Genomic DNA, 25,022 nt, shown 5'->3' on the forward strand with positions numbered 1-25,022 from the left:
TTTAGTTGGACCACTTTTTTCGCTTTGTGATAGATGGCGCTATAATAGTCACAAACATATGATTCACAATTTTAGATGAACAGTCAGTAACAGGTAGGTTTTTTAAAATTAAAATACGGAACGTAGGTACGTTTGAATATTTTATTTCGGTTGTTCCAATGTGATACCTGTATCTTTGCGAACTTATCATTTCTGAGAACGCTGTTAGAGCGTGATTACCTGTAAATACCACATTAATCCAATAAATGCTCAAAATGATGTCCGTCAACCTCAATGCACTTGGCAATACGTGTAACGACATTCCTCTCAACAGCGACTAGTTCGCCCTCCGTAATGTTCGCACATGCATTGACAATGCGCTGACGCATGTTGCCAGGCGTTGTCGGTGGATCACGATAGCCAATATCCTTCAACTTTCGCCACAGAAAGAAATCCGGGGACGTCAGATCAGGTGAACGTGCAGGCTATGGTATGGTGCTTCGACGACCAATCCATCTATCATGAAATATGCTATTCAATACCGCTTCAACCGCACGCGAGCTATGTGCCGGACGTCAATCATGTTGACGGAAAATCGCCATTCTGTCATGCAGTGAAACACCTTGTAATAACAGCGGTAGAACATTACGTAGGAAATCAGCATACTTTGCACGATTTAGATTGCCATCGATAAAATGGGGGCCAATTATCCTTCCTCCGATAATGCCGGCCCATTCATTAACCCGCCAAAGTCGCTGATGTTCCACTTGTAGCAGCCATCGTGGATTTTCCGTTGCCCAACAGTGCATATTATGCCGGTTTACGTTACCGCTGATGGTGAATGACACATCGTCGCTAAATAGAAAGCGTGCAAAAAATCTGTCATCTTCCCGTAATTTCTGCTGTGCCCAGGGGCAGAACTATACACGACGTTCAAAGTCGTCGCCATGCAATTCCTGGTCCATAGAAATATGGTACGGGTGCAGTCGATCTTGATGTAGCATTCTCAACACCGACGTTTTTGAGATTCCCCTATTCTCCCGCAGTTTGCCTGCTACTGATGTGCGGATTTGCCGCGACAAGCTGCGCGCGATTAGCCGAGCGGTCTACGGCGCTGCAGTCGTGGACTGTGCGGCTGATCCCGGCTGAGGTTCGAATCCTCCCTCGGGCATGGGTGTGTGTGCTTGTCCTTGGGATACTTAAGGTTAAGCAGTGTGTAAGATTAGGAACTGATGACCTTAGCAGTTAAATCCCATAAGATTTCACACACATTTTTTTTAGCCGCGACAGCAGCCAAAACACCTACTTGGGCATCATCATTTGTTGCAGGTCGTGGTTGACGTTTCACTTGTGGCTGAACACTTCCTGTTTCCTTAAATAACGTAACTATCCGGCGAACGGTCCGGACACTTGGATGATGTCTTCCAGGATACCGAGCAGAACACACAGCACACGCCCGTTGGGCATTTTGATCACAATAGCCATACATCAACACGATATCGACCTTTTACGCAATTGGTAAACGGTCCATTTTATCACGGGTAATGTATCACGAAGCAAATACCGTCCGCACTGGTGGAATGTTACGTGATACCACGTACGTTTTGACTATTACCGCGCCATCTATCACAAAGCGAAAAAAGTGGTCCAACTAAGACATTCATATTTCTTTACGAACTACACGAATATGTTATTAAAAATGGGCGTTCCTATTTAAAAAACCACAGTTGATATCCGTTTGACCCACGGCAGCGCCATCTAGCTGGCCAACCATAGCGCCATCTAGTTTCCCCCTTCAAGCTAGACGAGTTTCATTCTCTGTGGTTTTTTCGTTTGACGCTTATTCCGTGAGATATTTGCCCCGCTCACTATCAATGGACCACCTTGTATACGGCCGTCCGGACACTTTTTATTTGATAGAGTATTTTCTCCCACCACTTGTTACAGATTCTATCTGCAAGATAGAACATAACTGCAGACTTGCAGCAGTAGTGCTGTTAAGATGAAAGGAATAACACCCTTAAATAAAGAACATCTCCTGTCTTCTTTCCTATACTTTTCCTACCAGAGTTTGCGCACCTCTTCATTTCTTAGTTACTGTGATTTCAGAGTATGAAAACAAGTAAAATACTTTCAGCTACTGATCTCTACGGTTTCAAAATTAGCTGCTATTGTTAGAGCAAAAGTAGGTTTATCAAAGCGTTGATGTTAGATCAACAGTATCGCCTTTATGAGATAGCTCCTCATCTTCCAGTACGTATGAAAATTTAGGACGAAATGTCTGTCCAATTTACTGATTCCGTTTAGTATATCACACACATTAACATTGTAGAACTCTTTGAGTTATACATTTTTGGACGAACTATTTATTTAATTTTTTTAAAGATAGAAGCAAGACTGTCTCCGTAAAACGGGTTAGGGAATGCAATAAATACATCATTTCCAATCCCTTGTGATAAGTTGTCTTCCTGGTTAACGACAAAGGTTGTATAACAGGCTAAAATTATTTATTATTCTGCTTTCAAGCAAAACGACAGACTACTCATATATGGCAGGAATAGCCGCCCTCTTGTGTCGCTTCTTGCCCGTGACACAAGACGAAAATGATGTTATGATGTTTCAAAAGAAAAGCCGTGACGCCTTATTGATGTACGAGGGCAGTTCAATAAGTAATGCAACACATTTTTTTTCTGAAACAGGGGTTGTTTTATTGAGCATTGAAATACACCAGGTTATTCCCCAATCTTTTAGCTACACAACACTATTTTTCAACGTAATCTCCATTCAATGCTACGGCTTTACGCCACCTTGAAATGAGGGCCTGTATGCCTGCACGGTACCATTCCACTGGTCGATGTCGGAGCCAATGTCGCACTGCATCAATAACTTCTTCATCATCCGCTTAGTGCCTCCCACGGATTGCCTCCTTCATTGGGCCAAACATATGGAAATCCGACGGTGCGAGATCGGGGCTGTAGGGTGCATGAGGAAGAACAGTCCACTGAAGTTTTGCGAGCTCCTCTCGGGTGCGAAGACTTGTGTGAGGTCTTGCGTTGTCATGAAGAAGGACAAGTTCGTTCAGATTTTTGTGCCTACGAACACGCTGAAGTCGTTTCTTCAATTTCTGAAGAGTAGCACAATACACTTCAGAGTTGATCGTTTGACCATGGGGAAGGACATCGAACAGAATAACCCCTTCAGCGTCCCAGAAGACTGTAACCATGACTTTACCGGCTGAGGGTATGGCTTTAAACTTTTTCTTGGTAGGGGAGTGGGTGTGGCGCCACTCCATTGATTGCCGTTTTGTTTCAGGTTCGAAGTGATGAACCCATGTTTCATCGCCTGTAACAATCTTTGACAAGAAATTGTTACCCTCAGCCACATGACGAGCAAGCAATTCCGCACAGATGGTTCTCCTTTGCTCTTTATGGTGTTTGGTTAGACAACGAGGGACCCAGCGGGAACAAACCTTTAAATATCCCAACTGGTGAACAATTGTGACAGCACTACCAACAGAGATGTCAAGTTGAGCACTGAGTTGTTTGATGGTGATCCGTCGATCATCTCGAACGAGTGTGTTCGCACGCTCCGGCATTGCAGGAGTCACAGCTGTGCACGGCTGGCCCGCACGCGGGAGATCAGACAGTCTTGCTTGACCTTGCGGCGATGATGACACACGCTTTTCCCAACGACTCACCGTGCTTTTGTTCACTGCCAGATCACCGTAGACATTCTGCAAGCGCCTATGAATATCTGAGATGCCCTGGTTTTCCGCCAAAAGAAACTCGATCACTGCCCGTTGTTTGCAACGCACATCCGTTACAGACGCCATTTTAACAGCTCCGTACAGCGCTGCCACCTGTCGGAAGTCAATGAAACTATACGAGACGAAGCGGGAATGTTTGAAAATATTCCACAAGAAATTTCCGGTTTTTTCAACCAAAATTGGCCGAGAAAAAAAATGTGTTGCATTACTTATTGAACTACCCTCGTACATCAGATTTTCAGGAAGACATTCTTGTGGAACTCGCATGTGGTGTCCTCCAGCACCTCATTAGACTTCAAAAGCACCTCGCTATGTATAGTTCTTTAACAAATACGTCAACATTTCATGCTTTCTCTTAAATTACCTGTCGAGGAATTGTAAAATTCTTGCCGTAGCGAGTTGTAGGCATTTTGCACGTCCAAGATACTCCTATCTGTGAAAATAGTTGAAGTTATTTTTGTACCGAATATTTCCCAGTAGATAAACTGCTATTCCTTGGAATACATTATTTGTTTAGAATGCGAAGATTGTGTGAAATGAGGTTGTCTGTCTTTATTCACGAAATCCAGGTGGCCATATTTAACGTCTGTTTGGAGAACGCCGAATTTGCTGACCTACCGTTGGATTTTGACACAGTTATGAAGTACCGTTCAGTAAATACGGTGCTTGTTTATAAAATATCAAGCGAGGTACGAGACTGGAAGCAGGTAGACCGTAGTATGTCCATTTAGCCGGAGAAGCGTAATTAATCAGAAAGTAAGGTCGGGAAGCATCCTAAATTATCTTGTTCTGCGCTAATAGATACAACGCAGTATGTAATATCTGCAGCTGTCTCGATTACGTATAAAGAGACTACCTTTTCGGAGAATTTTTATTAACAAATGAAATATTCCCACATAATTGGCGACTTGCAATTGATTGTAGTTAAACGCAATTGCACTGTGTCGTGCCTACGCTGGCGACGATCTACTATAGTTTCTTAGTGGTAGTAGTAGCAGCAACAATAGTAGTAGTAGTAGTAGTAATGACATACCTTAGCATGAACACTGCATTTGATGTCAGATGGAACCACTATTAGGGTGCTGTAGTGAGTCTTTCCACGTGGTTCATTGCCTGATGCAAGATTTTTGTAAGAAAGATTACATGAAAGACTTAAAACAATCAACGTTCAATTACCTTACTCACGTCTTTTTCCAAAATACTCGAAAAATAAGTAATCAAGAGTAGTTTCACACTTAAATAGAAACATCTCATTTAGCACATCACAACTTGCATTCCAGAAGCACTGCTGAATTGAGAATGTTACTTATACATTCACTCACAAAATGTCACAAAAGTTAAACGATGAAATATCTCCAGTTGGCATTTTTCATGATTTTTTTTATCCATGGCGTTTGATTGCATAGAGTATAGACAGATAATGTTACTCTCTTTGACGGGCTTAATTTTTAAGGAATTGGTTGCTTTACAAACAACGTGTTTGATTTAGACTTCACTAATAAATGCAAAAGGTTGAACTGAATATTTCAAACAATGATTGAAATTCTTCTGGGTATTGTACTGTGACATTGAATAAAATACTTTATAACGTAACACCCAAAAGAATTTAAATCATCTTACTACCCGCTGTGGTAGCCTGCACAGTTATGGCAATTGAAATAATGCTGGAAGAAGAGAAAATTTTTCTGGCTGGGGAAAAATAACGAAGAGAGTCCCAGTGGTTGCAATGCTAGGTCCACTCGTATTCATTATGTATGTGAATGACGTTCCACATTCATCAAGCACAACCAATATTTTTTGCAGACGACGCTAGTGATATAATAAGTCACATTATACACTCCTGGAAATTGAAATAAGAACACCGTGAATTCATTGTCCCAGGAAGGGGAAACTTTATTGACACATTCCTGGGGTCAGATACATCACATGATCACACTGACAGAACCACAGGCACATAGACACAGGCAACAGAGCATGCACAATGTCGGCACTAGTACAGTGTATATCCACCTTTCGCAGCATTGCAGGCTGCTATTCTCCCATGGAGACGATCGTAGAGATGCTGGATGTAGTCCTGTGGAACGGCTTGCCATGCCATTTCCACCTGGCGCCTCAGTTGGACCAGCGTTCGTGCTGGACGTGCAGACCGTGTGAGACGACGCTTCATCCAGTCCCAAACATGCTCAATGGGGGACACTTCCGGAGATCTTGCTGGCCAGGGTAGTTGACTTACACCTTCTAGAGCACGTTGGGTGGCACGGGATACATGCGGACGTGCATTGTCCTGTTGGAACAGCAAGTTCCCTTGCCGGTCTAGGAATGGTAGAACGATGGGTTCGATGACGGTTTGGATGTACCGTGCACTATTCAGTGTCCCCTCGACGATCACCAGTGGTGTACGGCCAGTGTAGGAGATCGCTCCCCACACCATGATGCCGGGTGTTGGCCCTGTGTGCATCGGTCGTATGCAGTCCTGATTGTGGCGCTCACCTGCACGGCGCCAAACACGCATACGACCATCATTGGCACCAAGGCAGAAGCGACTCTCATCGCTGAAGACGACACGTCTCCATTCGTCCCTCCATTCACGCCTGTCGCGACACCACTGGAGGCGGGCTGCACGATGTTGGGGCGTGAGCGGAAGACGGCCTAACGGTGTGCGGGACCGTAGCCCAGCTTCATGGAGACGGCTGCGAATGGTCCTCCCGATACCCCAGGAGCAACAGTGTCCCTAATTTGCTGGGAAGTGGCGGTGCGGTCCCCTACGGCACTGCGTAGGATCCTACGGTCTTGGCGTGCATCCGTGCGTCGCTGCGGTCCGGTCCCAGGTCGACGGGCACGTGCACCTTCCGCCGACCACTGGCGACAACATCGATGTACTGTGGAGACCTCACGCCCCACGTGTTGAGCAATTCGGCGGTACGTCCACCCGGCCTCCCGCATGCCCACTATACGCCCTCGCTCAAAGTCCGTCAACTGCACATACGGTTCACGTCCACGCTGTCGTGGCATGCTACCAGTGTTAAAGACTGCGATGGAGCTCCGTATGCCACGGCAAACTGGCTGACACTGACGGCGGCGGTGCACAAATGCTGCGCAGCTAGCGCCATTCGACGGCCAACACCGCGGTTCCTGGTGTGTCCGCTGTGCCGTGCGTGTGATCATTGCTTGTACAGCCCTCTCGCAGTGTCCGGAGCAAGTATGGTGGGTCTGACACACCGGTGTCAATGTGTTCTTTTTTCCATTTCCAGGAGTGTAGATGAAGAAAATGTTAACATGGTTTTCAAAGAATTATTAAGTGAATTGTTAAGTGATTCTCTGAAAATAGATTCTCCCTCAAGTTTGAAAAAAAGGCCATTGTATTCATTTCTGTACAACCAACGGAGTCATACCAACATCTGGTCTAACACGTTAACAGGGTAAGTAGGATGGAATGCTCGATATTTTTTTATGAAAACTTGAAGTGGAAGAAGCATGTTAATGAGATGCTGAAACAATTCAGTCAAACTGATTTTGCCCAACCTCCTAGCATATTTTTCATATTTCCTATCAATAATATCTTTCTGCAATAATGTTCTGGGGTAATTCATCGCTTAGAAAGAAAGTACTGATTACCCTGAAGTTAACAGTAATAATAACATTTCGTGTTGATGGGCAATCGTCTTGTGTGCACCTCTTCAAGGATTTAGGCATTTTAATGGCACCGTCACAATATACACTCATAGTTGCTAACAAAATACGTCGTGAACAATCAGTCACAACTTGAGAAGAATAGTCATGTTCATACCTACAGCTCTGTAGGAAAAAATTATGCCGGTCGCGGTGGCCGAGCGATTCGAGGCGCTTCAGTCCGGAACCGCGTGACTGCTACGGTCGCAGGTTCGAGTCCTGCCTCGGGCATGGCTGTGTGTGATGTCCTTAGGTTAGTTAGGTTTAAGTAGTTCTAAGTTCTAGGAGACTGATGACCTCCGATGTTAAGTCCCATAGTGCTCACAGCCATTTGAACCATATTTGAAAAAAATTATCTTTATTAGCATCATTTACACTGTCACAGGCTCAGAAAGGAGTTAAGTGTGCAACAACAAAAAGTTTAATCATCTGCCTGATCACAAACAAAGTTTGATGTACAGTAAAATAAGTCTTAAACCTAACCTAAAAGCAACTGAACAATAGTTTCTATTCAATGGACGAATTTCAAGTTACAAAATGATAACCTGCGAAGAAAACCTCGTAGTCTTTAAGTGTAGGGCTGACAAACTATACGCTCATTAATGTTGAAACTGATCATGTATACATGTCTGTAAACTGATCTCTTCTGGATGATGTCATTAAATGAATCATTCAGATGACCTATAGAACACGTAACTAACTAACTAATTAGCTTGTTCATGTGCCACAGCGGAGGGGTCTGGAATTGAACTCCGGTCATTGGTGCAATGTATGGTGGAAAAATTTCATACTATCACCTTTCTCATGCATTCGACCAAGTACTGTCAGTCACCTCCATCGAACGCCAAATCAGACGTGAAATTTTACGTTTTAAATGGATGAAAAGAAGAACTAGTTACTCGTCTTGGTATGTCGTTATTCAAAGAAAGTCAAGTCGAAGTCAGTCATTCATTCCATCTGCGGATGAAATGCCAAGTGTGTATCTATGGAGTGGGGAAAGAAAAATGGAGATTCACTCATAAGGTCCCATCGTAGAAGAGGTCATTGGAGGTAGAGAACAATACAGAATTAAACTAGGGTGGCCAGAAAACCGACTGCAACTTTTTAAATTAAAATGTTGTTTTTGGAGCATCAACTCTTAGGCTGATTTTATACACTTCTTCATTCTTATCGCTTGGTAGCTATCCTTTTCACTTAAGTATTCTATATCCTAGATCATCAACGATCAGCCTTATTATCACATCCGCACAGCGCTGTACTTCAGACACAGATCTACATTAACCGTTCACTGATTTTCACTTTCGAAAGTTCGGAAATGTTCACGATCACAACTTGAGTTTGCTTTTTATATTGGAAACCTATTTCTCAATTCTTTTTTGACTATAGACAATCGCCACGTACCGCCACCTGTGTATTGGAGGTGAGAACAAACATGCGTACTCATGCAGTGTAGAAGAGCGGGATGTCTCCATTCGTGAACTGAACATCGTGGCTTACCTCTGCTATTCAATTTGCCAAAGTGCCTAGAAAGTTAAGTTCAAGCTTACAACGGGATCATCAGAGCTGTTAATCATAGAATTCGATGATTCTTATATACACTGAGATGCCAAAGTCAGGGGATGGCGACAGGTACGTACATATACTGATGGCGCTACTATCGCGCACACTAGGTAGTGTGCATTTGTGGAGTCATCATTTGCACTCAGGGGAATCATGTGAAAGGGTGTCATTTGTGATTATGGCCGGACGATGGGAATTAGCATACTTCGAATGCGGAGTGGTAATGGAAGCTAGACGCAAGGAACATTCCATTCCGTAAATCATTAGGGAATTCAACATTCCTAGAGCCACAACGCCAAGAGTCTGCCGAAAAGAACAAATTTCAGGTATTACCTCTCACCACGGACAAGGCAGTGACTGACGGCCTTCACTTAACGACCGAGAGCAGCAGCGTTTGCTGGTTGGTTGGGTGGTTGGTTTGGGGAAGGAGACCAGACAGCGTGGTCATCGGGCTCATCGGATTAGGGAAGGATGGGGAAGGAAGCCGGCCGTGCCTTTTCAGAGGAACCATCCCGGCATTTGCCTCGAGTGATTTAGGGAGATAGCCGGACGCGGGATTGAACCGTCGTCCTTCCGAATGCGAGTCCAGTGTCTAACCACTGCGCCACCTCGCTCGGTGCAGCGTTTGCCTAGTTAGTGTTAAATGACAAGCAACACTGCTTGAAATAACCACAGAAATAAATGTGGTGCGTACGACGAAAGTATCCGTTAGGACAGTGGGGCGAAATTTGGAGATAATGGGCTGTGCCAGCAGACAACCGACGCGAATGCGTTTGCTAACAGCACGACATCACCTGTAGCGCCCCTCCTGGGCTTTTGAGCATATCCTTTGGACCCTAAATGACTACAAAACCGTTGATTGGTCAGATGAGTCCCGATTTCAGTTGGTAAGAGCTGTGGCGAAGACCCCACGAAGTTAAAGTCCAGGTTGCCAACAAGGCACTGTGTAAGCTGGTGGTGGCTCCATAATGGTGTGGGCTGTGTTTACATGAAATAGACTAGGTCCTATGGTCCAACTGAACCCATCATCGATTGGAAATGTTTATGCTGAGGTACATGGAGACCATTTGCAGCCATTCATGGACTTCATGTTTACGAACAACGGTACAGGGAAATTTACCAAAACTCAAAGAATACGGGACGGGATGGAAGATGATAGTATGCCCAACGAATAATGAAATGTAGACTGTATACCACCAGAATTAAGGGCTGACCAAGAGGTAGATGGTTGGACAATGCGTTGGTAGACATTACCAAGTTGGAGATCCAAGGATGTAAAAGAAAAGCAGAGAGCAGAGATGTATGCGAGAAGATTGTTGAGCAGGCCAACGTGTATCAAGTGCTATAGTGCCAAGAAAGAAGAAGTAGACGAGGAAGTCTGAACATCGGGTGATGGCCAATACTTGCAAAGTAAGATTCTTACGTACTTTAAAGAGAGTGCAACAGAACTGCGACCTACCTTTTGTTTTTGGATGGAGTTGGGAAGGCTATGTCGACTTACACAGTAGGCAATCATCTCCACAGGATCAAATGTGAGCAACAGTACAAAATCCCTAACCTAGTGGTGCCCAGAAATGATGAGAAAGTGAATACCTGGAATGGTATGTAGATCAATGGCATGGGGTCCTCTTCACCGACAACTGATGATTTGCCTGGCATCCGATGACTGTCGCACAATGTAGAACACGCGAGATATTAATGCTGCTGTGTCAGTCTTGTTTCGATGCGGTACCATGTATGGATGTCGGATGCCTCTCTTCATTATTAAGGATAATTTGATGGCTACGCGTTGTCGATTCTCCAACCTACTGTCCAGCCCAACAATTAATAGTTCGGCGATGGATTTGTATTTTAAGACGATTATGTATAAGCTTACCGCGCCCACTTCGTGAACATCTTCCTTCAGGAGGCATGAGTCAGCCGAAAGGGATTCCCTGTGTGGTATCTACTAATATGAGCCCGGTTACTTCGGATCGATCCATACTTGCCTTTTATCGTCGCACAAACCCTCTTCACTTGTTGGATTACTCCAGGTGGACCGACGTCGAAGACTGAGCAGGCGTTGAGCAGCAAACATCTTGTGAGCAGCATATCAGGGAGTATACAAACGCATTTAAATGGCAGGCTGGACCAGCACGTATGGGATGTAACTCAGCAGCAAATTTTGAATTCACAAATGTGCAAAGATGTGTAATTTCGAACACACTGCCTTTATTTGAGTTACTGTTTGGTCACATCACAGCAACACATTTTTCCTAATTCGCCTCATTCTTAATTCGCTGCTCTCCCTCGCACTAAGTCCACACACGGTCGCAGACGCGCAGGTGGCGCAAAACTTTCTTTTCGAACAGTTTATGTTTTCCTTTCATCTTCCTTCTTCATCTCTTCTACTTCAGAGATAATCATGCAACTGTTCAAGAGTTTCTCGTCCAAGTTAAAGATACATTCATCCGGCATATCCACCTTAAGTGCCAACTGTTACTGAAGTTTCCTATTTTGTTATACATGTATTGTAGCCAACATCTAACACAAGCTCTATTTCATTGAGTATCTTCCTGACTTTGTCTTCGATTTCGGTGACTGCTACTGTGACGTGAGAAAATCCAAATCTGCTTGTCCTATAGTGGCTCTCAACTGTTCCCTTCGGAATGTGAGTCCAGCCTTGAAACCAAAACTCCCTCATCCCGTGTCCGCAAGAAGTGCTAATGCCACGTAGAGGCGCGTCTGCATTGCTGCTTAAGAATAAGGAGTGAAAATAAGGAGAGAATGAGTCTCGGGGCCAGAGCACATACAATTTCTATCGAATGACACAAAGATGGAGCCGGAGGGAACTGACTTCTCACCTGCGACATATCACTACGTACATAAAAGTCCAAGTAAATGTTTTTCTCGTCTACAGAAAGTACACACTGAATTCCATATTCTCGGCAAACTTACACCGCATATTTCTTAAAGCCTGTATCCTAATTCTTATCGTATCCAGAAAATAGGAAAATGTTATTTGTAATCTGAGTCATTGGGACAAAGAAGAGAAAATTGCGTTGTGTATCCCGCAAGAAACGTACACTTGGCCTGATTTAGCGCCTTTTGTTTATTTTCAATTCCTAACTCCGTGCAGAATGGCGGGTTGTTTGATGACGTTGGGTCTTTTAAACTGTCACGGTTACTTTGAGTCTGGGAGTGGGGCGCAGGAAACTGCAGCTTGGAATATTTTAGAGAATCTTCCAGTTGCGGCATTCGCCTAATCACCAAGGAAAACGCCCCGAAACCGCGGTCTGAACAGGAGGATTGAGACTACTTTAATTTATTTATGAAACAATATTATAAATTGTCCCAGACTTTAATTCAGATTTAGTATAGGGGAAGGGGTGTGAAACCCGGGGAGTCGGGTCAAATTGGCTATCTCAAATTCTCATAGAGAAATTCTATCGCCCGACGAACTCAGTACCAGACAGCAGACAGATAGTGTGTGACAGCGAGCAGCAGACTCTGCATTATCATATCTTGTACCTACAAGCCGAAGACAGTCTTTTAAAATGGATCTTGTGATGCTTACAAATAGACTGAGTGTCTTAACAATTTTATTTATCTTGAAAACAGAAGTTTGTGTTTGTTTCAAAGTACTTCTGCTTCCAAGTGTATGTAACGTATAATTGGTTTTTGATAGTCCTTCTGCTTAATCTGATTTTACTTACTGACTGTTTATTGAGTAGTTGTGTGTAGCAGAGCAATTATTTAACAGATCATTAAATATAATATTGTAACGATTTTCTCGTTTGCTACACTTTTAGATTTCAGTGAAATAATTATTCCTACTTGTATGACTGAGTTGAAACTCAGAACATATTTTTACATTTGGAAAAATCTTGCTTTTCAAGAGTAATTTTTGTAATTTTAGAAAAAGACTGCAGCGCGTAAAAAGCGAATGCCATAGTTTAAAACTGGAATAAGAAAATACATTAAACTTCTCTTACATGACTGGCTAGAGACCAAAGTCCAAAAATTGTACCATTTCACAGCACTCAACACCGCTGGATGTAAAACGAGTCTAACCTCAGCAGAATATGTGCGAACTCAACTGGTGTGATGTTTTGAGAGATTAAAATAAAGTGTAAAAAGAAAAAGAAATAGTAGAAAGAACCGTTCGTTTCTATAGAGCGAGAGTGAGAGAGATCAAGTTCTTTTCGATTACAACTCTGTTAACAAAACGGATAAATCCTTTTCTCTACAAAATATGTAAAAAGGAGCAGTAAACGCCTATGATGATTTATTGGGATATGCGAAACGCATCTGGTTACCACACTCATAAATTTCAGTACACGTAAGACAGATCAGAAACAAATAGTAACTGTGTAAAAGATGCTGTGGAAGATGACCACCAAACAGTCAAATATCTTTAGTGTTAGTGTATTTTCTGTCGATCTCTCGTGTTAATAGGGCAGAGTCCGATTGTTTATAAAACTAATCCGATAAGAATACTTTAATGCCAACTCCTTGAATTTCTAGTTAAGGGGGATTTTTGGTCTATAAGTGTCAAATAATCAATCTTTTATTGCGTATTTCGATAACCTATAGCATGGAGGACATGTGAGCGAAACCGTTTTGCCCGCAAAATATCGCATATAGACGAAATACACGATCATCGGAACGACATTCCTGCTTCGTTGAGCGGCTAAGGACGACTTTCGGAGGCAATCAGACCTTTATACGAAGACCTATCGAATGAGAATTGACTGGAAAGATGTGTTGGCGCGAACAGTCAAAACTCCGAGTCCATAAATTCGCAGATTTGGGCGCTATCCCGAAAACACATATATCCAATAAAGAAGTACTCGAAACTGGGAACAATTTGGCTATAATCATCTTCAACGAATGCTTCATGGGACTCGCACAGACTATGAATGTCATAGGCATTCAACGTGGCAACACGGCTTTCGAATTCTGCAGGAGGCACAACACGGTCTGCCTTGTACGCTCAGAGCACCGCGCTTCTACGGCCAGCAAAGAAGCCAGATCTGCGACCCGGGAGGAAACGGTGCACATGAACGAAATTTGCGAGATCGAGGAAGGCGAACTCTATGCTCGAGACATCGCAGACTGTTGGTAAGCCCAAAAAAACTGACAAAACGTAAAACGCGATGTCCTAAAAAATCACTTTTTTTGCTGGTCTTTGGATTACCGGGAAATTACTCGGCGAATTTTGATGCTGCTTAGCTGTTTTGTAGAGAATTGAAGTGGCTATGGCCGGAATCTCTAAAAGTTAAACAACTTTCAAGATATCGATTTTTTATGTAAGTTTGAACGCCCAAACAAAGCCGATTTTTCTTTCTTTTCTTCAAACAGCCATCATTTTACGAAAAATGACGTTTTTTCACTTCTCAGATGCTCTGACCACAGCTACACTCTTATACTTCAATAATGTTTTGGTCTGGTCTCTTCAGACCGTCCAGTACCACGTCCATCCCCCTACCGGTGCCTTCAGACCATCCAGTACCACGTCCATCCGCCTACCGGTGCACTGCGTGCAATACGATCTTCGGCGCCATTTTGTTTAAGAGCCCTTTATATTTTTAGACGAGAAAATTTTTTAATGCGGGTGAAAGACAGATCAATAAAAGGATATAAGCACTGTTTGATTTATCTTTTGATTTCACCTAAAAAAATGTTGAGAAGGAGGTAAAAATCGGACCCCTGGATCAGAAACCTTTCTTAAAGTGTTAGTAGGACTGATGTCTACGTACATTTAGCCCCGTAATTCATAGTGACAGTTATATAAATTAAACTGTAGTACGTTACTGGATTGGACATAGTGTGAAACCGGTTTCTGTAAATAAATATCTGTTCATCGACAAATATCATTGGTGTTGATTGACTGATTCTGCTTACAGTTTTGAAATGTGAGAGACCGAATCCACACCGTTTCTTGGTAAAGCTCTGCCACATAAGCAATCAGAGCTTACTTCAAAGTGCGCTCCACAATTTGCATCTGAAGGAGAGAAAAATTGGCAATTTACAGCTCTTTGCGTCGGTCCGCGACGTGCGTTTGAATTTTGTTGATGGTAGAGTGTTTTCATCGATACAAAAGAAGCGCAGCTCGAATCCAAATGCAGAATTTAAATTAAAAATCTCTGGAACATCACTACGCTAATTTTCCATTACATGATGTGATGCCTTGTTACTGAAATGGCGTAAAATAAATGAAAATATCTTAGCGAAATTGTACCGAAGTTGGAGTAATTTACACTAGTCGTGTAGCTGCGATTCATCACCGAATTGTGGCACATAACTTATAACTGGTTTCCACAGGAATTCTACACCATTTGTTATTCAGTACATCATGTATGCCCAGTCACGACTGTAGGACTAGAAGTTTACAACAGTTTCTCTGTTCTAAGAACGAACAAAAATATTTCATAATTTTTGAATTTTTGGCACCCTTGAAAATGAGGGTGGAGGAGAGTGGATCTTGAAACACTGAACCATGCCTTAGTGGGAATTTACTATGTGGCATACCGTTATGTTTTTGGCGGCAATATATGTAATAGGCTACAATTTGTCACTAAAACGGCCTTTCATTCTATGAAGAACAGCAATGGAACTAAAGAAACATGTGTTAGTGTGGACACAATGACAACAGGTAATAAAAACTGTGAACTCGAAACTTGCTGCAGATCCTTCCAATATCGTCATGCTGGAATTCCATAATTTACAGACATATTTTCAACATTTTCTATCCAAAGGAATGCAATGATTCACACATCGCTAGAGCCGGGACTGTTCTCTGCAGTCAGGATTCGTAGATCTGATATGAATAGGGTAAAGGATGTAATTTAGTGTTCAGTTCTTGATTTTACTATTTTTTTATGTTTTTCAGTGTTCCAAAGTAATCCACACCGGATAAGAATTTTTCTAGTAGTCTTTACGCTCATATTACGACATACCTTTCAAAACTGCTTTTTCGAGGGTAATTTTTACTTTGTAATTACTTTGTTCATGTCGATATAACAACAACTGGAAAGTTTTTATCCATACTGCATAGTACAAATTTATCTAAAGCCTAAAACAGGCCTTTGATTTCTGCAGAATGTCCAGCAACCAGTCGCTTCTAAGCATTCTTTATCGGAAAAGCGTAATGAGTTTTGAGGGCTAATGAATATCATGTCCTCACATCTTCGATTCGTATGATTTTATAAACAAAACGTATTGCAAAAAAAAATGATCGTGTGGCATTGATGGCCGGGAGGCCCCATCCGGGTAAGTTCCGCCGCCGGGTGAAAGTCTTACTTCAGGTAACGCCACACTGGGCGACTTGCCCACCGGTGATGTTGTGGACAGTGAAATACTCAGTCCACTAGTGGATAAAATCGCCGACCCGGTCGGATATCGAACTTTCAGCAGAAAATTGAAAAGAAAGAGTGTAGGAAAATCAGTAAAGAGAAAGAAAATGTTGTCAGGTAGTTCCCATGGAACAGGTGTAGGCCAACTTTTTCAGGATGAACTACGATCAGAATACCAGGTCACCAATTTTTTTAAACCTAATGCTGGTCTGGAGCTGGTGACAGAGGTGGTAGGCAAACACGTTACCACCAGCTAAGCAGGCGGATTTCGCATTACAGGTACGTGTCTTCACCTAGCAAACGTGTTATCATCTGTTTCTTAGAATGAAACGCATTATTTGCTGATAAAAATAGAGACTTACCGGAATGAGAAGAAGATGACCAGTGACACCACGAGCGCCGCGAACGAGATGGAGTAGCCCACCTCGTACAGCGTGTTCACCACCTGCCGAAACTGAAACACAGGCACATGTCGTCAGTGACTGTCTGCCCGATGCGAACTGCTCACACACATTACACTGCCGCCACTAAAACGAGCGATGTCACATTGGCTTTAGGATCACAATCTTGTGCTTTTTTTCTTTTCTTTTCTTTTCTTAAAAAAAATAATTAATTGTTTTTCATCTGAAAGGGTGCTTAAAGTTTTTTTGAACAAAATGGTAGTTGAAGGGACTGAATTGGAAAGCGGAAATTTATTTAAAAACCAAATTAAATATCTCTCGGTATGTGGCCACACCCATATATCGGCTGCTTTCACACGTCAAACGTTGTCTTTAGATTCCCATTCGAGAAAGATATACTATACAATTGTTTCTCGAGTTGGCAGCCCTGTTAGAATATACACTTTGCGATGGTTTTATGTTTTCCATCGAATATCTTTGGTGTTAGAGCATTGTTCTGCTTATAAACACTTCTTTTGTTTGAGTTTTTGCAGTTCTGTCATTCTCTAAAGTTGTTATGGTGTGAAGATGTAGCGTTACTAGGAATATGTTCTGGGGTCAGCATGAGCGATTCACTGTTGGTAGTCGATTACATGAGAATGGCCAAAGCTGGAAAGTGGGTCCTTGAGGTAATTAAAGAAGCCAAAAATACAACGAGAAACAAGGAAAACAACAGAGAAATTGAGGAATATGTAAACCAAAGAATGAAATGTGTTAGGGAGCAACAGAGATGAGTCATAGATCACACATAACATTGAAATGAATTTCCTGAGAATTAAATTTTCTGACATGTTTATTTTATGCACAAAATATCTATTGGATCTAGAGGTTTGACATTTTTTGGGATCTTTCACGATATTATTTGGAGACAAGTAGACTACAAACATTGACGTACCACCAGTATGAAGAGAAATGCGTAATCATTAGTTACAAGAAAGTAACCTTAATTTCGAGTATGAGCAGCTGCGCGGGATTAGTCCAGCGGTCTAGTACGCTGCAGTCATGGACTATGCGCTGGTCCCGATGGAGGTTCGACTCTTCCCTCGGGCATGGGTGTGTGTGTTTGTCCTTAGGATAACTTAGGTTAAGAAGTGTGTAAGCTTAGGGACTGATGACCTTAGCCGTTAAGTCCCATAAGATTTCACTCACATCTGAACATTTTTTTCAAGTATGAGATGTAGCTGTTTCTAGAATATAAACTTATATATGAAATGACTTGACTGCAGTCTACTCTTTAGATGGTCATGATGCTGATGTGTACGTATTTTCAAGTATCTAAGTAAAATATTTAGTCAATGCATGGATTCCAAGTACTGAGCAACAAAGAGAACACGTAATTTAATGACTTTCACAAAAAAATGTACTATCATGTGACTAATGTGATTAATGGCATATCTAAATGTTTACAAGAAGCACTCCTATTGTCCTACAATTGTCGTTTGCTAAGAGTTCACGTTTTTTAGTTAGAGCCACGTAACCATTGTGAAAATTGTTAGTATTTTTCCAGGCGTTCACAGCCAAGTTACCTTTAAGGCACTGAACTCGTAATTCGGATGTGTAAGGTTCAAATCTATTGCCCACTGCCCTGACTGACGAAATGAGCCAAGATCTGAGTGACAGTCTTCAAGGGACGAGAGCTTTCGCACAGAATATAACTTTGATATTTTGCCCCGCCTCCTGTATGTTCTTGTTATACATCTGGCTTTTTAAGGCAATTGAAGTAAAGCCCACTCCAGCTAAGAGCACAGGGAACAGTATTTTAGCGAATCTCAGAAACGCCATTGTCTCCCAGCTAAACAAAGGTTCTGCCAAAATACTGGATGAATTTGCTATCTGCCAGATATAACCGTAACTGTCGTGCGTACACAACACATACGCTCTCTCTCGATCATACTAGAGAATTAGATATTTAAATAGCATGCCACAGTTTTTAATTAACACATACTGATTAATGATTCTGTAAGTAGGCTGTTTAGGTTTTTAGGTTGGTAACGCCACGTAGTGCTCTGTATGAAAATTTTGAGATGTTAACATGAGCGGACGATCTGGACGTGTGTCCGTCATAAAAAGGAAATTTGTCAAACTGGATGTCACAAATATACAGTCAGAAAAAGGAAATTTGTCAAACTTGAATATATATATATATATATATATATATATATATATATATATATATATATATATATATATATATAACTTCTGAACACTATTAAGGTAAGTAAATTGTTTGTTTTCTATCAAAATCTTTCATTTGTTAACTATATTCCTATCTACATCTACATCTACATACATACTCCGCAATCCACCATACGGTGCGTGGCGGAGGATACCTCGTACCACAACTAGCATCTTCTCTCCCTGTTCCACTCCCAAACAGAACGAGGGAAAAATGACTGCCTATACGACTCTGTACGAGCCCTAATCTCTCTTATCTTATCTTTGTGGTCTTTCCGCGAAATGTAAGTTGGAGGCAGTAAAATTGTACTGCAGTCAGCCTCAAATGCTGGTTCTCTAAATTTCCTCAGTAGCGATTCACGAAAAGAACGCCTCCTTTCCTCTAGAGACTCCCACCCGAGTTCCTGAAGCATTTTCGTAACACTCGCGTGACGATCAAACCTACCAGTAACAAATCTAGCAGCCCGCCTCTGAATTGCTTCTATGTCCTCCCTCAATCCCACCTGATAGGGATAACAAACGCTCGAGCAGTACTCAAGAATAGGTCATATTAGTGTTTTATGTCTCCTTTACAGATGAACCACATCTTCCCAAAATTCTACCAATGAACCGAAGGCGACTATCCACCTTCCCCACAACTGCCATTACGTGTTTGTCCCACTTCATATCGCTCTGCAATGTTACGCCCAAATATTTAATCGACGTGACTGTTTCGAGCGCTACACTACTAATGGAATATTCAGACATTACAGGATTCATTTTTCTATTCATCTGCATTAATTTACATTTATCTATATTTAGAGTTAGCTGCCATTCTTTACACTAATCACAAATCCTGTCCAAGTCATCTTGTATCGTCCTACAGTCACTCGGCGACGACACCTTTCCGTACACCACAGCATCATCAGCAAACAGGCGCACATTGCTATCCACCCTGTCCAAAAGATCATTTATGTAGGTAGAAAACAACAGCGGACCTACCACACTTCCCTGGGGCACTGCAGATGACACCCTCACCTCCGATGAACACTCACCATCGAGGACAACTTACTGGGTTCTATTTCTTAAGAAGTCTTCGAACCACTCACATACTTGGGAACCAATCCCATATGCTCTACCTTAGTTACGAGTCTGCAGTTGGGTACCGAGTCAAACGCTTTCCGGAAGTCAAGGAATATCGCATCCGTCTGATACCCTTCATCCATGGTTCGCAAGATATCATGTGAAAAAAGGGCGAGTTGCGTTTCGCAGGAGCAATGCTTTCTAAAGCCGTGCTGATGCATGGACAGCAGCTTCTCTGTCTCTAGGAAATTCATCATATTCGAACTGAGAATATGTTCGAGAATCCTGCAACAAACCGATGTTAAGGATATTGGTCTGTAATTTTGAGGATCCGTCCTTCTACCCTTCTTATATACAGGCGTCACCTGCGCTTTTCTCCAGTCGCTCGGGACTTTACGTTGGGCAAGAGATTCGCGATAAATGCAAGCTAAGTAAGGAGCCAATGCAGTAGAGTACTCTCTGTAAAACCGAATTAGTATCTCATCAGGACCTGGCGATTTATTTATTTTCAACCCATTCAGCTGCTTCACAACCCCAGGGATATCTATCACTATGTCCTCCATACGAGAATCTGTACGAGACTCAAACGGCGGTATGTTTGTACGATCCTCCTGCATGAAAGATTTCTCAAATGCTAAATTTAAAATTTCAGCTTTCGTTTTGCTGTCTTCCGTTGCCAGGCCAGACTGATCAGTGAGTGACTGGATGGAAGCCTTCGACCCGCTTACCGAATTTACGTAAGACCAGAATTTCCTTGGGTTTTCAGCAAGAACTTTTGGTAAGGTATGACGCTGGTAGTGGTTGAATGCTTCGCGCATCGCTCTTTTTACAGCAGCACGAATCTCTACTAACTTTTGCCTGTCATTCTCCCGATCTTTCTTGTATCGCGAGTGCAACTGCCTTTGCTTCCTGAGTATTCTCCGAATTGCGCTGTTAAACCACGGTGGGTCTTTTCCGTCCGTAACCCACTTTTTCGGCACATACTTGTCCAATGCGTGATTTACAACGTGTTTAAAATTTCCACGTCCATCATACCGGAAGTAAATGAAGTCGATTCATTTACTAAGTGGGATGCTAACAACTGCTTATCTGCTCTTTCTAGTAAGAATACTCTCCTAGCCTTCTTGACCGACTTTTTAACTTTCGTAACCATAGTAGTAATGACAACATCATGATCACTAATCCCTGTCTCAACACTGACACCGTCGATGAGGTCTGGTCTGTTCCTGGCTACCAGATCTAAAGTATTTCCATTACGCTTTGGCTGTCGATTTAGCTGCTCAAGACAGTTTGCGGATAATGTGTTCAAAAGTAATTCACACGACGGCTTGTCTGTACCACCTGTAATGTATCCATAGACATCCCAGTCTATACTAGGTAGGTTGAAGTCGCCTCCGACTAATATAGCATGTTCCTGGTACTTCTGCGATACAGAATGTAGACTTCCTTTGAATGATTCTAGAACTGTCACGGTGGAACCTGGTGGCCGGTAATAACACCCCACAATTAACTCTATTTCCCCTAGCCCTGTTAAACGTGTCCAGATAACTTCACAAATCAGTAGCTAGTGCCTTCAGTAGTTAGAATCTTCTATTTAGCTGGCAGTATTGGCACTAGCTGTATTGCTGTAGTTCGAGTAACGAAGATTTTTGTGAGGTAAGTGATTCATGAATGGTATAGATTGTTGTTAGTCAGAGCTATTCTTTTGTAGGGATTATTGAAAGTCAGATTGCATTGCGCTAAAAAATATTGTGTGTCAGTTCAATGATGATCAGAATAAAGAGAAAACTGAGTACGTTCAGTTTTACTCAGCTGTTTCAGTATCAAATAACGTAGAAGTTTCCCAGCACAGTAACTCTTAATTGTCGGCCGCGGTGGCCGAGCGAATCTAGATGCTTCCGTCAGGAACCGCGCGACTGCTACGGTCGCAGGTTCGAATCATGCCTCGGGCATGGATGTGTGTGATGTCCTTAGGTTAGTTAGGTTTAAGTAGTTCTAAGTTCTAGGGGACTAATGACCTCAGATGTTAAGTCCTATAGTGCTCAGAGCCATACATCAAAATTTCCTCAATCTTATCAACATTGCTTGTAGATAAATTACATTCCTAATGGGAATTATATATAGAATAATATTTTCCGATCGTATTATAATCACAATCTAGACAATATTTACACGTTTTACGAAATACAATTGGAGAATGAACAAATGAACAATTGACTGTAGATTCTGGAGTTAAGTGGTCAGGGCGGGAAAAACGACCATTGCATAATTTTAGGCTAACCAGTGCTGCTGCCTGCTGAGAAGTGGTTAGACTGTTTCTAATACACATCATCACTGTTGTCAGTGAGTCTGACTCGCGAAGCTTGTTCCATTGTTACATAAAAAATACTTTTCTGATTTTCAATCATCTCATGTAAGGTAAGTTATTTAGATTATTCTTCTTACCTCATTTAAACGTAGAGTAATACCTTTTATAATATCAATATCAAAACACATTTTTGGCTTACAAATGTCGTTCCTTGTCATTTCTTTCGGTTCGACAGTTTCATCTGTGAGCCATTGCTGCAGTCTCTAGTACCAGGTGTGATACGTGGAAATGATTAGCTCTTACTGGGGTAAGCAGTATAAAATGATTTGCTGGAAAAAGTGGTCTCATTACGCGTCGGGAGAAAATGGCAAAGTGGGCCACTTTCCCCAACAAATCATTTTTAATCTGTTTACCTCAGTAAGAGTTAATCACTTCCATGTATCACAGGTAGTACTAAGAGACTGACTTCTACATACCTTTACACTCAGATCTATCATCCGTCGTTCCGTCTGTTCGTGACGATTTTCAATCAATTAACTAATGTTATTTAACACCATCTCTGTTCTGAGGCAGTAAAAAATGGTAAGATGCCTTCTTGTAAAGCAACAAAGCAGTTTCATTTTCCACGTAATACGATGGGAATAACAGTTCGAGGAAAAAACAGATATGCAGTAGGTTGTAAAAGAGATTGTGAGAAGCTCATGGAACGTGTCCAATAAAAAATAAGAACAAGAAATCTTAGATTTTATGGTCTTACAGTGAACGATCTATGGCGATTTGCATTTCAGTTGGAAGAGTAGAGCCAAATACTTCATTGTTTTAACAGACAGTTGGAGACGGCAGGCAAAGACAGCTGCCTGATATTAGTGTCAGGAAACTTACTGCAGTGTCTGGACGACAACTTTTAATAAGGCCAACGTAAACAACTTTTTTGTATCATTAAAATAGTGCAAGGAAAACTGTGTTTCCCTGATCATCAAATTTATAATATCGATGAAACCATTAACAGCCCAAGAACAACAAAGTATCAGGTGATCAAAAAGTCAGTATTAATTTGAAAACTGAATAAATCACGGAATAATGTAGATAGAGAGGTACAAATTGACACACATGCTTGAATGACATAGGGTTTTATTAGAACCAAAAAAATACAGAAGTTCAAAAAGTGTCCGACAGAAGGCTCTTTATCTGATCAGAATAGCAATAATTAGCATAACAAAGTAAGACAAAGCAAAGTTGATGTTCTTTACAGGAAATGCTCAATATGTTCACCATCATTCCTCAAGAATAACTGTAGTCGAGGAATGATGTGAACAGCACTGTAAAGCATGTCTGAAGTTATGGTGAGGCATTGGCGTCGGATGTTGTCTTTCAGCATCCCTAAAGTTGTCGGTCGATCACGATACACTTGCGACTTCAGGTAACCCCAAAGCCAATAATCGCACGGACCGAGGTCTTGGGACCTCGGAGGCCAAGCATGACGAAAGTGGCGGCTGAGCACACGATCATCACCAAACGACGCGCGCAAGAGATCTTTCACGCGTCTAGCAATATGGGGTGAAGCGCCATCCTGCATAAACATCGTACGTTCCAGCAGGTGTTTATCAGCCAGGCTGGGGATGATGTGATTCTGTAACGTATCGGCGTACCTCTCACCCGTCACGGTAGCAGTTACAGAACCAGTATCACGCATTTACTCGAAGAAGAAAGGCCCTATAACGGTAGATGCGGTAAATCCAACCCATACCGTGACTTTCTCGTCGTGCAATGGAGTTTCCACGACAGTTGTAGGATTTTCGGTAGCCCAAATTCTGCAGTTGTGGGAGATGACAGACCCTCAAAGCGTGAAATGAGCTTCGTCGGTCCACAACACGTTACTCAACCAATCGTCATCTTCCGCCATCTTTTGACACGCCCAGACAGCAAATGCCCTCCGCTTCACTAAATCGGCAGGTAACAGTTCATGATGCCGATGGATTTTGTACGGATAGCATCGGAGGGTACGCCTAAGTGCCAACCAAACAGTAGTGTATGGAATGCCGGTGCGACGTGCGACCACACGAGCGCTGACTTCTCCGTGCATAGACGAACCCGCTAGTCTCCATTTATTCCTAAACTGTCTCAGCAACATTACGCCTTATGCTCGGTCGGCCACTACGGAGTCTATCGTCTAAACAACCCGTGGCTTCGAACTTCGAAATCATTCTCGCCACAGCTACATTTGTCAACGGGCCTTTACCCGTTCGAATCCCCTTCCTATAGCGATAAGATCGTAACGCTGAACTAACACATCCCCCATTCTGATAATACAGCTTCACTAAGCGCCATTTTAGGTAACGTTAAAATGCTCCGACTGCTGGCGCATCTGATTCTCTCTCTCTCTCATTACAGTTCTTTTATACACGATTGTCATGAGCAGTCACTGACGTTTTCCTGTCTAGCGCCATCTGTCGGACATTTTGTGAACTTTTTTTTTTGGTTCTAATGAAGCTCCATGTCATTCCAAGCAGGTGTGTCAATTTTTACCTCTCTATCTGCATTATTCCGTGGTTTATTAAGTTTTCAAATTTATACTGACTTTTTGATCACCCGGTATTTGCACTTAAAGGCAGACGCCAAGCAGGTGGCGTTACTTCAGTTGAAAGAGGGTTGCTGTCCACTTTCGAAGTATGTACACTGACAAGCCAAACATTAAGACCACAGCCACTGCAACGCTGGATGCCGCC

The 25,022-nt window shown here is 42.3% G+C and overlaps 1 protein-coding gene across 1 annotated transcript in view; it reads right to left on the reverse strand.

Moving 5' to 3' along the window:
• LOC126456438 (calcitonin gene-related peptide type 1 receptor-like) overlaps positions 1 to 25,022 on the reverse strand; it is a 218,228-nt gene that overhangs the window by 95,620 nt on the left and 97,586 nt on the right. Inside the window, exon 3 of the mRNA XM_050092188.1 lies at positions 16,674 to 16,765. Within this exon, the coding sequence (XP_049948145.1) occupies positions 16,674 to 16,765 (92 nt within the window). The remainder of the gene's footprint in view (positions 1 to 16,673; positions 16,766 to 25,022) is intronic.

The sequence above is a fragment of the Schistocerca serialis genome, chromosome 2 (assembly GCF_023864345.2).
Source record: "Schistocerca serialis cubense isolate TAMUIC-IGC-003099 chromosome 2, iqSchSeri2.2, whole genome shotgun sequence".
In the NCBI taxonomy this organism is placed as follows: domain Eukaryota; kingdom Metazoa; phylum Arthropoda; class Insecta; order Orthoptera; family Acrididae; genus Schistocerca; species Schistocerca serialis.